The sequence below is a fragment of the Mobula birostris genome, chromosome 15, assembly GCF_030028105.1.
Source record: "Mobula birostris isolate sMobBir1 chromosome 15, sMobBir1.hap1, whole genome shotgun sequence".
NCBI classification, from domain to species: domain Eukaryota; kingdom Metazoa; phylum Chordata; class Chondrichthyes; order Myliobatiformes; family Myliobatidae; genus Mobula; species Mobula birostris.
This window is the reverse complement of record NC_092384.1, coordinates 40,082,488-40,095,915: the sequence shown is the minus strand read 5'-3', so window position 1 is coordinate 40,095,915 and position 13,428 is coordinate 40,082,488. Positions and strand designations below refer to the sequence as shown.

Below are 13,428 nucleotides of genomic sequence, written 5' to 3'. Positions count from 1 at the left end.
CATCACTATATTTAGGTTTCTAGAATGCCTATAAGAGGCCTCATTAAGGATTGCAGTAACTAAAAACTCCTGTTGTAATGACTAGCATAAACATGGAGAAAGAAATTGACTGGCTAAAATGAAAAAAATACAAGCATCAATAGACCTTCTTTTGGTAAGTGGTTTGCTCCAGTGTTCGGTGTTTGGATTTCAATGAGTTGAAAGATTGTGTGGCTTCTAAATTTGCTGATGACACAAGGATAGATTGGAAGGTAAGTTGTCAAGAGAATTAAAAGATAGAGATGGGTTAGCAGAGAGGAGAATGATCTGGCAAAAGAAGGATCTTTGGGAAAATGAAATGGTCCATTTTGGCAAAAGTATTTTATCTAAATGATGAAGGTAATCCAAATGAATTGGAAAGTTAATACATTTTATCAATTATTGCAGGGAAAGTTAAATGCAAAAGTAACAAGGATACCCATCAGTTTCATAGGGCATTGGTGAGACCACATCTGGAGTGTTGCGCATTGTATTATTTTCCATGTGCGCTTGTAAGCAGTTTGGTGAAGGTTTATTCAATTACAACCTGGAATGAAATTGCTGTCTTATGAGGATAGGCTAGGTTTTTATCTGCAGAGATTCAGAACGGGATAGGTGGCTTGATATGAGATACCTGAGGGCTTTGATCGGATCATCTTCTTATGGGAAGGTCTTAGGGGTCACTGTTCAGAGATTAGAAGTTACCTATTTTGGATAGATGAGATGAAATAATTTATTGTAGAGCTGTAATCTTCAAATCCTCATCCTCAAAGGACTGTGAAGCAGTGTCTTTGAAAGTTTTTAAGGGAGAGGTTGATAGCTAATTGATAAATACAGAGGTTTCTCCATGTATATATATGGAATGTTGAACTCAGGCTTCATTTGGGTCAGACAAGGTGAAGCAGATTTGAGATCCCGAATACCCTACCTGTGCTTCTAACTTTATAAGTTAATAGTTAAAGATCTTGGGGCGGAAAATTGTTTTGGTCTGAAAACTTAGCATCTCTGACAACAGGTAGCTTAGGGCTCATGTAGGATACTGTCAATTGCAGTACTTTAAGATCTGAATCAGACTACTGCTTCAAGAAGTTGGTTATGGCTAGAATTAATTCCCTGACTGGACCTGCTGCAATTTGCCTACCAACACAAGAAGTCTACAGCAGATACATTCTCACTGGTTCTCCACTCTGCTTTGGAGCAACTAGTCAGCAGCAAAATATATGTCAGGCTGACACAAGAGAGATAGCACCTGCTGGAAATCTGGATCAACACACACAAAATGCTAGAGGAACTCAGCAGGTCAAGCAGTATCGATGGAGGAAAATGAACAGTCAACATTATATTTATTTCTTTTATTTATTGAAATTAGTGCCTAATAGGCCCTTCCGGCCCTTCAAGCCACATCACCCAGCAGTCCCCCAGTTTTATCCTAGCCTGGTCACAGGACAATTTACAATGACCAATTAACCTATCAACCAGTATGCCTTTGGACTAGGAGGAAATCGGAGCATCCTGTGACAGAGAGAACGTACAAACTCCTTACAGGCAGTGGTGTTCTGTACTGTAAAGCGTTGTGCTAACCATTTTGGACAGGCTACAGATAATTGATTACAGCTTGGCATTCAATACCATCGTTCGTTCAGTACCAGTAAGCAAGCTTCAAGACCTGGGCCTTTGTACCTCCTTCCTCCCTCTGCAGCTGGATCCTCAATTAGAGACCACAGTCAGTACAAATCAGTCATAATATCTCCTCGCTGACACGCAGCACAGGTGTAACCTGTGGAGGTGTGGTAGCCCACTTCTCTACTCTACACTCATGACTGAATGGTTGAGCACAGCTCAAAAACCATCTATTAGTTTACTAAGGACCCCACTGATGTTGATATAATCTCAAATAATGATGAGATTTACAGGAGCAAGATAGATCGGCTGATTGAGTACTTTTGCAACAACAACCTCACACTGAACATCAACAAGACCAGGGGCTGATTGCGGACTTTAGGGAGGGAAGTCTGGAGAACACACAGCAGTCCTTAATTGACAGGTCAGTGATGGAAAGGATGAGCAGCTTCAAGTTCCTGGGTTTCAATACCTCAGAGGATCTGTCCTGGGCTCTACACATTGATGCAATCAGGAAGACGGCACAGTTGATGGCTCTGTTAGGAATTTGAGGAGATTTGATAATCAAAGACTTTCAAATTTCTACAAATGGAGAGCATTCTGTGTGGTTGCATCGGGCTCTGAGGCATGGGATCACAAGAGGCAGCAGAAGGCTATAGAATCAGCGAGCTCCATCAAAGACACAACCCCCCCCCCCCACTATCGAGTACATAGAGATGGTGTTTTAAGAAGGTGGCAGCAGTCACTAAGAACCCTCAGCATTCAAGATAGGTACTCTTGTCGTTACTACCATTAGGAACGAGGTACAGGAACCTGAAGGCCCACATTCAAAGATTTAAGAACAGCTTTGTCCCTTCTACCATCAGATTTCTGAAGGGTCCATGAACTTTATAGTAATTTTTATGGCTTTGCAATGCACTGCTGTCACAAAACAACAAATTTCACATCATATGTCAGTAATAATAAATCCAATGTTGATTCTGCTTTTCTGGTTGCTCCTGAGAAGTATTTATTGAAAATCCAAAAATTGAATTTAAAGAACATTTCAAATGGTGTTGTAAGATACTGTCTGTGCTAAAATAATTTAGACCATAGACCATAAGACAGAGGAGTAGAATTAGGCCACTTGACCCATTGAGTCTGCTCACTATTCCATCACGGCTGATTTATTATTCCCCCTCAACCCCATTCTCCTGCTTTTCTCCATAATCTTTGGTACTCTTACTAATCAAGAATGTATCAACTTCCATTTTAAGTATACCCAATGACTCGGCCTCCACAGCCATCTGTGGCAATGAATTCCACAGATTCACCACCCTCTGGCCAAAGAAATTCCACCCCATTTCTGTTCTGGGGGGACTTCTTCTATTCTGAGGCTGTGCCCTCTGGTCCTAGACTCCTCCACTATAGAAGCATACTGTCCACACCTACTTTATCTCAGCCTTTCAATATTCGATAGCCTTCAATGAGATCCCTCCTCATTCTTCTAAACTGTAGCGAGTACAGGCCTAGAGTCATCAAACGATCCTCATGCATTAACCCTTTCATCCCCAGGATCACTCTCCTATGCCAACACATTCATTCATAGATAAGGGGCCCAAAACTGCCCACAATACTCCGTGCAGTCTTATGAATGCCTTATATCTGCATTGTATCTTCACTTTTATATTCTAGTCCTCTGGAAATGAATGCCAACATTGCATTTAATTTCCTTACCACTGACTCAAACAGCAAATTAACCTTAATGGAATTCTGCATGAGAACTCCCAAGTACCTTTGCAACTCTGATTTCTAAATTTTCTCCCCAATTAGAAAATAGTTTGCACCTTTATTTTTTCTACCAAAGTGCATGACCAAATATTTACTTACACTATATTCTATTTGCCACTTCTTTGCCCATTCCCCAATCTGTCCAAGACCTACTTCAAATTCCCTGCTTCCACAACACTACCTGTCCCTCCACCTATTTTGGCATCGTCCAAAAAAATTGCCACAAAGCCAACAATTCCATTATCTAGATTATCAACATATAACATGAAAAGTAGTTTTCCCAAAACTGACCCCTACAGAATGCCACTGGTCACCAACAGCCAACCAGAAAAGGCACACTTTATTCCCACTCCTACCAATCAGCCAAACTTCTGTCCGTGCTCATATCTTTCCTGTATTACATTGGCTTTTATCTTGTTAAGCAGCCTTATGTGCAGCACTTTCTCAAAGGTCTTCTGAAGGTCCATGTAAACAACATTCACTGACTCTCCTTTGTCTATCCTGCCTCTTAATACCTCAAAAAATTCCAACAGATTTGTCAAGCAACATTTCCCCTTAAGGATACCATGTTAACTTTGGCCTATTTTATCATGTGCCTCCAAGTACCCTGGAACCTCATTCTTTATAATAGACACCAGCATCTTCCCAACCACTAAAGTCAGGCTAACTGGCCTATAATTTCCTGTCTTTTGCCTCCCTCCCTTCTTAAAATGTGGAGTGACATTTACAATTTTGCAGTTCTCTAGAATCATTTTAGATTCTTGAAAGTTCATTACTAATGCCTCCACAATCTCTTCAGCCACCTTTTTCAAAACCTTGGGGTGTAGTTCATCTGGTCTAGTGACTTATCTACCTTCAGATCTTTCAGCTTCCCAAGTATCTTCTCCTCAGTAATAGCAATTACACTCACTCCTGTCCTCTGATAGTCTTGAATGTGTGGCATAATCAGTGAAGACTGACACAAACTACTTAGTCAATTAATCCACCATCTCTTTTTCCTTCATTCCTACCTCTCTAGTGTCATTTCCAACAGTTCAATATCCACTTTTGCTTCTGTTTTACATTGTATATATCCGAAAAAAAATTGGTATCCTCTTTTATATTATTGGCTAGCTTATCTTCATACTTCATCTCTTCTCTCCTTATTGCTTTTTTATTTTCCTTCTGTTGATTTTTAAAAGCTTCCCAGTCCTCCAACTTCCTACTAATTTTTGCTATATTATATGCCCTCTCCTTTGCTTTTAGCTCTCTTGTTGATCTTCATCAACACCATAATGGATATTACAAACACGTAGATTGCAGTTAGCTGACTGCAGAGCAATCCTGTATTTTTGCCCTCTTCTTAGAAATGTGACTATCTATACAATACTTACTCCCCATTATGCCACAGGTGTTTAGGGCAACGATCAAGGTCCTCCTTCTCTGTCCTTGGCCATCCTCTCTATTGTGCCCAAGTGTGGTTCAGGGTCCTAATTTTTGCCTCTATAATACGGTGGCAAGTTGGTTTTGGTCTCCCTCATTTCTTCTGCCCTCAGTGGTCCAATGAAGTGATGATGGATTTGGCCTCTCTTCTTCTCATGACATGCCCAATCCATCTTCAACATTTCCCTATGATGATTGTGGCCACGTCCTCTTAGTGACACTGAAGCAATAGGGTGTGGTTGGAGATCATTCTTGGCCAGAAAATACAGAGGATCTTCCGGAGGCTCATGGTATGGAATGATGACAGCTTGGCAACATCGCTCTCTGTCCTGCCCCTACATTCTGACCCACACAGGAGTGTGAACAAAACACAGCTCTGGTACAGCTTCACCTTGTTGTGGATGCTGCACTTGGTTGATCCCTTTATGTTGCTCATTGATCTGAAGACATTGCTAGCTTTGCTGAGTCTGCGCTGGGTGTCAGTCTTGGTCCCACCATCCTGCCAAATGATGCTGCCCATGTAGGCAAAACTACCAGTGCTGGGTAAGGCAACGCCATATGCCTTGACGGGAGAAGGAGAGTCATGGTCCCAGTATTTCTCTGGCTGACTCTGAATCCACTCTGTTCAGCAGAGGTACACAGGCGCTGAATTTTCTCTTGCATGTGCTAGTGTGAATGTGATAGTAATGCAAGGTTATCCACAAAGTCAAGGTCTTCTGAAGTAGAGAATAAAGTTCACTTCATGCCTCCCTACTTACCTTTTGCTGTTTGCCTCATAACCTAGTCAATCATCAGCTTTGCTGACATCACACAGCCTTGCCTGTCTCCTGTCTTGATTTCAAAGCTCAAATTACAGTCCCCAACTGTGCGGGTGAAATTAGCATAGCAATTCTGGATAAGCTGGACAATCTTGGAAGGGATCCTCTATGATCTGAGAATTTGCCAAAGGCTTCCCCTGTGGATGCTAACAAAAGCCTTTTCAAAGTCCACGAAATTCACATACAGTTGTCTCTGCAACTCTGTGCACTGTTGTATGATGTTACACAGCATGAAGATCTGGCCAATACAGCCTCTGTTCTTCCTGAAGCCAGCTTGCTCCTCCCTCAAGCACACATCGACAGCATCTGTAATCCATCAGGCAGTGATTTTGGCGAGAATCTTGCTGGCCACTAACAAAAGTGCAATGCCACGCCAGTTGTTACAATCACTTAGCATTCCTTCCCTGGAGATCCTAGCAATAACTCCCTTTGTCCAATTCTTGGATACTTGTCCCCCTTCCCAGATTATAGTAAACAGTGGTTGCAGAATGGCTGCTACAACTTTTGGTTCAGCTTTAAACAGCTCAGCATTCAAAATTGTCATGTCTTGGATCTTTGCTGTTCTCTAATCATTTAACTACAGCAACAATCTCTTCTTTCTTGTGTGGATCGGTGTTGATGTCATGGTCTTCTTCTAGCTCTTGTATGTCAGGTTCTTCTATGTCAGCTGGTGGTGGTCTATTCAGTAGTTTCCTGAAGTACCTTGTCCATTGTGCTTCTTGCTCTTTCTCAGCTGACAAAAGCAAACTGTTGTTATCTCTCACGGGACCACTGGATCTGGCCTGGAACTTTCCACATACCAATTTTGAAATCTTGTATATGTTTCACGATTACTTTGACTGGCTGCTGCTTCAGCCTCCACTGCAAGATCTTCACATAGACTCTTTTATCCTTCCTTACAAGTCTCTTCACTTTCTTGTTAGCTTTAGTGTATGCTAGTTGAAGTTTCACCTTAATTTGTGTTGACTTTGCATGTAACACTTTATTTTTAATTTTCCATCTTTCTTCTAAGGCTGTCCATGTTTCCTGCTATATTCAGATAAAATCAACATTAAATGAACATCTGAATGCACTCCTGGCACAGTTTGTAGGACATTACATCAGAATATTAAAGAAACTTCATGAATTTTAATGCACATCAGTAGCAAGATTTACAGTGAGGTGCAACTTTTGCGAGGCTAGTGTTGGTGTGGCACTACTTGAACAGCAAATTCTAGATGGTCACATTTAGTTAAGCATCTGTTTGTTGTCAGAATTGCTGCATGTTTTTTCATAAACAACAAACAGTGAGTTTAGTTTTTGCTCAGTGAATCTTAAAAAAAAGTGTCAGATACCAGTAATGGGAAGAAAATATTAGTCATGATTGAAACTGAAACTTGTAGTCTTCGAGTTCTACATCCCAGAAGTAGGCTCTTTGGCCCACTATGTGCACACCATTCTTTTGTACCTGCCTACAGTAATCCTGTGCCTTCAGAGAGTGCATTTCAGATCCCTACTACCCTCTGAGTGCAAAAAAGTTCTCATCAGATTGCCTTGAAACCTTCTACCTCTCGCCTTAAAACTCTGCTTTCTTATCTTTGACATCTCCAGCTTGAGAAAAGAATTTTTGCAATGTACCCCAACTCTCTATCCTTTCTATCCTCCTCATGTCACCCCTCTGCACCCTCCACTCCAGAGAATCAAACACAACCCATCTGGTCTCTCCTTCCAATTAAAATGCTCCAATCCAGGCAGTATCCTCCTCTGCACCCTGTCCAGCATAATTACATCCTTCCTTTAATGTAACAACCAGAACTGCATAATTATAATAATGTCAATGCAATTTTTCTTATTTTTAGCCAAAGTGCTGCTCTTGCCTTCCATGTTCTTTGTCAATGCCTTTAGGTTGAACAGTTGATGTCCTTTGCTGCAAGTTTACACTGCTTTCATTTTTAATAAGCTGTTACTTGGATACACTTATTATTCTTAACAAATGAATGCAATATTCATTTTGTATTCTGGAACAAATAAGCGGCTGGAGAAACTCAGCGAGCTGAGAAGCACCTGTGCTGGTGGAGGGTGAGGTGGGAGTCAAATTGTCTGCATCAGGATAATGCCTTCTCCCTCATTACCCACCCCACCCCACCCAACCCCAACCCCAAAGATAGTGCCTGACCTGCTGAATTCCCTAAGTGGTTTATATTTCACTTCAGGTTGATCGTGGCGTAGGTTTGTATTGGTCAGTGTGTCCATGGATCCCTTGTACTGTAGTGTTCTATTTTCTGGATTCTGGATTCATGTATCTCTATTGCTACCCTGACTATTGCAGTTTTACACTTGTCTTTGCTGACCTTCACTAATAATCAAAGGCAGTATTTTGATTTGTTTCACTGCTGCTGTTGGTGTCTTTTCAGATATTTTGTACCCTGATAAGAAGTTCAAAGTTAAATATCCTATTAAAAGGATGTCTTCATTAAACCAAAAGATCTCTTAGAATAATCTCTAGTCTTTTTGTCCAATCTTGATATAAATTGAAAGAGATTCATTAAAAAATAGTTTTTGTATATTATGTATGCAGTAACTGTTTTATTCAAAAGCATGATATTACAAATACCAGAAACCGAAAGTAAAGGCAGGACAACATATGGAGAAGGAAACATTCTTACTGTTATAAGTTAGTCCATCATTATAATTGAGAAAAGTTTGTGTACAAATAGATCCAGTGACAGGTAGAAGGAAGATGGGGAAGAAAGCAAACAAAAAATAGGAAAAGCACCATAGAGTAGAAGGTGGGATATTAACTGAGAAAAGGGACGAAAGATGAATGTTACCGTCAAGAAAACAAACTGAAGATGAATGCATCTCACACACACAATGCTGGAGAAATTCAGCAGGTCAGGCAGCATCCGTGGAAATGTGTAGATAGTCGACATTTCAAGCCGAGACTGAGAAGGAAGGGGAAAGACGCCAGAATAAAAGGTGGGCGGGGGGGGGGGGAGAGGGAGGAAGCTAGCTGGAAGGTGATAGAGGAACTGATTTCTCCTTTCAGTAAACAAAATCCCCCTCTCCCCACTTCCTCTATTCCCCATCTGCAAATTAACCTTAAGGAAATCCTGCACAAGGACTCCCAAATCCCTTTTCACCTCAGATGTTTGAATTTTCTCTCTTACAAATAGTCTACCCTTTATCTCTTCTACCATAGTGCATGACCATACACTTCCCGACACTGTATTCCATCTGCCACTTGAGTTCTTCCAGCACTTTGTGTGTGTTGCTTTGGATTTCCAGCACCTGCAGATCTTCTCGTGTTAATGAAAATGAACAATAGTGAAGTGTTAAGTGGGATAGGCAGTTTAATGCATTTTTCTCAACTCACTCTTACATGTGAAGATGGATTGAAAGATAAGACTTTTGAACTTTATTAAACTTTGCAGAAATCAGGGAAGGAGTGGTTGTATTATTTTCCCTATTCATTCTAGGGGAAATAGAATTGCAAGCTTCCGAAGCATTATCCAAAATTGAGTGTAAATTGGTTCCTCCTGATACATGTGTACGGCGTGTGTGATGATGGGAAAGGTGAAGGTACGCGGAGTGCTTTCCTGATCATACATGGAAAGGAAAGTGATACTCCAATGGTTCACTTGGTGTGATCAAAAGAAGAAGGAAACAATCAAAAATTAACCATCCAAAGGTGCAAGATGGTACAAGTCGATCACTTTCTTCAAATCTGATAAAGAGAGTGCAATTGCATTGATACAGTTATCAGAGGAGATGAAAGAGGGGATGCCGGGGTAGGAGTAGAATAAAGAGACTTTCAGATATATATCACAGAAAAGCAGGCACAGCTCACCCCTATGTGATTCCCTTTTTTGGTAGATGATGTTGTTCAAAATGACAGTGGTCAGCCAAGTAGAGGAGACTGTTGGTAGGAAACATTAAAAAAACTTCTAATGCAGGAAATCTGAAACAAAAACAGAAAATGCTGAGGACAGTTCAGACCCCCACCTGTGGAAAAGAAACAGTTAAGGATCCAGGAAGGAGTCGCCTTGTCAGAACAGAGAGTGGTGGTAATGGGTAGAGATTGGATTGGCCTCCCTTCGAAGAAGAAGCAAAGGCTGTCTTGATCAAAACTTGAGATGTGGGGGGATTTGGTGAACCATAGTAAATGTGTTGGCGCGTGGCTAAGTGGTTAAGGCGTTTGTCTGGTGATTTGAAGGTCGCTAGTTCGAGTCTTGGCTGAGGCAGTGTGTGTGTCCTTGAGCAAGGCACTTAACCACACATTGCTCTGCGACGACACCGGTGCCAAGCTGTATGGGTCCTAATGTCCTTCCCTTGGACAACATCGGTAGCATGGAGTGGGGAGACTTGCAGCATGGGCAACTGCCGGTCTTCCATACAACCTTACAAGGTTCCATACTCTTTGCAGAGTAGCATTTACAATATTTAATTGGTTTGTTCATTCATTCAGCTTTTTAAAAGTTTATGCTGTATGAGAGTCCTAATTGCCTCCTGGAAACCTTCCAAGGCGCAAATCCATGGTCTCATGAGACTAACGGATGCCTATAAGTAAAAAATGAAATGGATAGGACCAAAGTTAGGAAACTTAGGTGACAGAAAGTATCGGAAGAGCTACAGACATTGGTCAGAAAGGACAAGAATATAAAACAAGGATGTAATGCTGAGGCTTTATAAGACATTGGTCAGACCACGTATGGAGTATTATGAGCAGTTTTGGGCTCCTTATCTAAGAAAAGGTATGCTGACATTGGAGAGCGTCCAGAGGAAGTTCATGAGAATGATCCTGGGAATAAAAGGGTTACCATATGAGGAGTGTTTGATGGCTCTAGGTCTGTACTCGCTGAAGTTTAGAAGAATTGGGGGGAGATCTCATTGAAATCTGTAGAATAATGTAAGGCCTAGAGTAGATGTGGAGATGTTTCCTATAGTAGGAAGTCTAGGACCAGAAGGCCTAGACTCAAGAGTAGAAGGATATTCATTTAGAACAGAGTTGGTGAGAAATTCCTTTAGACAGAGGATAGTGAATCTGTGGAATTCATTGCCACAGTCGCAGTGGAGACCAAATCATTGTGTATATTTAAAGTAGAGCTTGATAGATTCTTGATTAGTCAGAGTGTCCAAAGTTTCAGGGAGAAGGCAGGGATAATAAATCAGCCACGATGGAATAGCAGAGCAGACTCAGTGGGCTGAATGGCTGAATTCTGCTCCTGTGTTGTAAGGTCTTATGGTCTTACTGCATAGGGGGGCAATGGTTAATAGATATCACTTTTCTGATTACAAGTATTTAGCTATTTGGTTATGCAGTGTTGGAAAATGTGGTTGTGATTACCCTTGGTAGAGCAGCATTTACAATATTTAATTGATTTGTTCATTCGTTCAGCTTTTTAAAAGTTTATGCTGTATGAGAGTCCTAATTGTCTCATGAAGTATATATTTGAAAACATTAGGATTAGTTGCCTATAAATTGCTTTATGCAACCAATATCTAGTAGAATTATGTTTTTTTATTTACCAGGTCTAATGTACGCTTCACAGCAAGTGTTTTAGGTAAACAAGTGGACAGCCTTGCTCCATCAATTACTAGGGTTTTAGTTCAGGGTAAACAAGTAAGTATACACCTTACTCAACTGTTTAACAGTAATGTAACTTGATTATTTGCAATTTGTTTCTAAGCTTCTTTCATAGTATGATTTATGTATCTTGGGTAAGTCATGCAAAATCACAATGTTTTTTCAAATTTGAACCACCAAATATAATTTTTCCTGACCTTGTAAAATATTCCACACACATAATCAATTTCATACCCAATTTTGTTGATATTGTCACCACAGAAGTCACTTATTCCTTAACAATAGAAAGCCAAAGTATTCCACAGTTTGAAACCGTCTTTCCTTTTGAAGAATAACTAGAATCTTCAGTTTGGAACAGCCTCCTGTTTTAGTTTTATATTCTCCAGTAAAAATTAGAGATGATAATGTTCAATTTTTATTTTGAAGTTTGATCATGTCCTCTGTCCAAAAGGTCACTGTGAAATATTCACAGTCTGAAATGTTCCTGTCACCCATGGATAGGCTGCAGCTGTTTCCATACACACAGGCTATACTTATTACGGTGGTTTGTCTTCAGATCCACAGCACATCTGACTTCCCAGGAAATGTGCATCCTTTCAGCTCTTATTGACTGAATTTTTCAAATCAAGGAGAAAATTATGGAGAGTTTTCTGCTGTGCACTCATATCTACTGGCTACAAGAGCAATTTGACTAAATTCATTGTGTTTAGTACCTCCAGAGTAATTAGATGTCCATTGCAAAAGTAGTTATTTCTTTTTAACTACAAGAACTGGATTCAGGCCCAGATCCCATTGATGAAAGCTCATGTGTTCTAATTCACATTGACATACCATCACCCATATTAAAAAATTGCATGATTTTGCTTGAATTACCCATGATTTATGGAGACAGTTATGCAAAATTGAAGAATAAGACTTTTGAAGCAAAGAATTTTTTTGTGTAAGTTTCTAGCTTGTTAAGGCTCACTAATTAAGAAGATTTTTTCCAGTGCAGCTGGACTGCAAAATAACAAACGCTTTCATTAGGTTTAGAACATTTTTAAAAGGAGTTGTAATCTGATTATTTAATCTTTAAACAACTGGTCTTCACTGTATTAGATACAGAAACCATTGTTAGTTTCCACAAATATTCTCATGTTTCTGCTGTGAGATATTTTGCCAATACATACCAAAATATATATTTTAAACAAAATGAAAGCCTAAAGGAAACCGATAGTCTGTGAAGTTTTTTCATCACATTCAAAATGCATCTTGAGTGAATGGATATTGTGCATGGTATGCTGCAATGTGCTGAAAGCTTCTAGCTGCCACCACTTAGCTGCTGAAATAGTCACTTTCACATGTAAAGATGTGCACAATTTCTTAAAGACATAAAGTGATTCTGAACACAAAAATGAGAAATTATTTGGTATATTTAAACTTGCCCTAGTAGTTTTAGTGTTTGTAGCCTTTAAGTGTGTAAAATGTCGTTCATTTTCTGTCTGTTACAGATGAATTTTCTGTATAAATATTATTATAGAAGAAATGCTTATTTTTCTTAAGTTGGTGTGAGCTTGCATCATTTGAAAAAAAGATCTACAAATGCTATTGTACTAGATTTTAAAATATTATAAGATATTATATTTTAAAACTCAGTTCACATTAATATACCTACATGCTACTCCATTTTCTTTCTTCACTAATTTTGTTCGTAACAGGTGACGATTGGGGTATTTGGTCAAAAGGAGGAGGTTATTTCAAACCCCTTGTCGCCAGCAGAAATAAAGAACATTGTCTTTAATAAATGCGCCAAACATGATGTGAGGGAGGCAGTGCTTCAACAAGAACTTGTCATTCATATTGGTTGGCTTATCTCTAATTCTCCAGAACTTTTCCATGGCATGCTGAAATTTAGAATTGGGTATGTGATTGTGTGGTATTTATCTTTGAAGCAAATCACTTTTGAGACTGAAACTGGTTTTATTTTAAAGTGTAGGCGTCAAAGATTCATGAACAATAGTTGGCTATAGTTTGCTTTGGATTGAATACCGTTAAGCTTGTCGAGTTTGTCACTTAATCTCAATATTTTGCAGTGTAATTGTTGAAAATATGGGCTGATAACACCACAGGCACTTGGGAACTGAAAGTACAGGGGAAGCAACAGTGTATCACTCAGGATTAATTAACTTTGTGCAAACAAGCAAGCCGTCTTGTATTGCTGGAGACCAACTTCAG

General features: G+C 39.8%; 1 protein-coding gene across 3 annotated transcripts in view; it reads left to right on the top strand.

Moving 5' to 3' along the window:
- The window catches only part of phkb (phosphorylase kinase, beta), a 274,547-nt gene that overhangs the window by 243,261 nt on the left and 17,858 nt on the right, over positions 1-13,428 (top strand). For 2 of the 3 annotated variants that reach the window (XM_072279637.1, XM_072279635.1), the window contains 2 exons: positions 11,160-11,250; positions 12,912-13,114. In XM_072279637.1, the coding sequence (XP_072135738.1) occupies positions 11,160-11,250; positions 12,912-13,114 (294 nt within the window). The remainder of the gene's footprint in view (positions 1-11,159; positions 11,251-12,911; positions 13,115-13,428) is intronic. The other variant, XM_072279636.1, reaches the window with a different exon arrangement.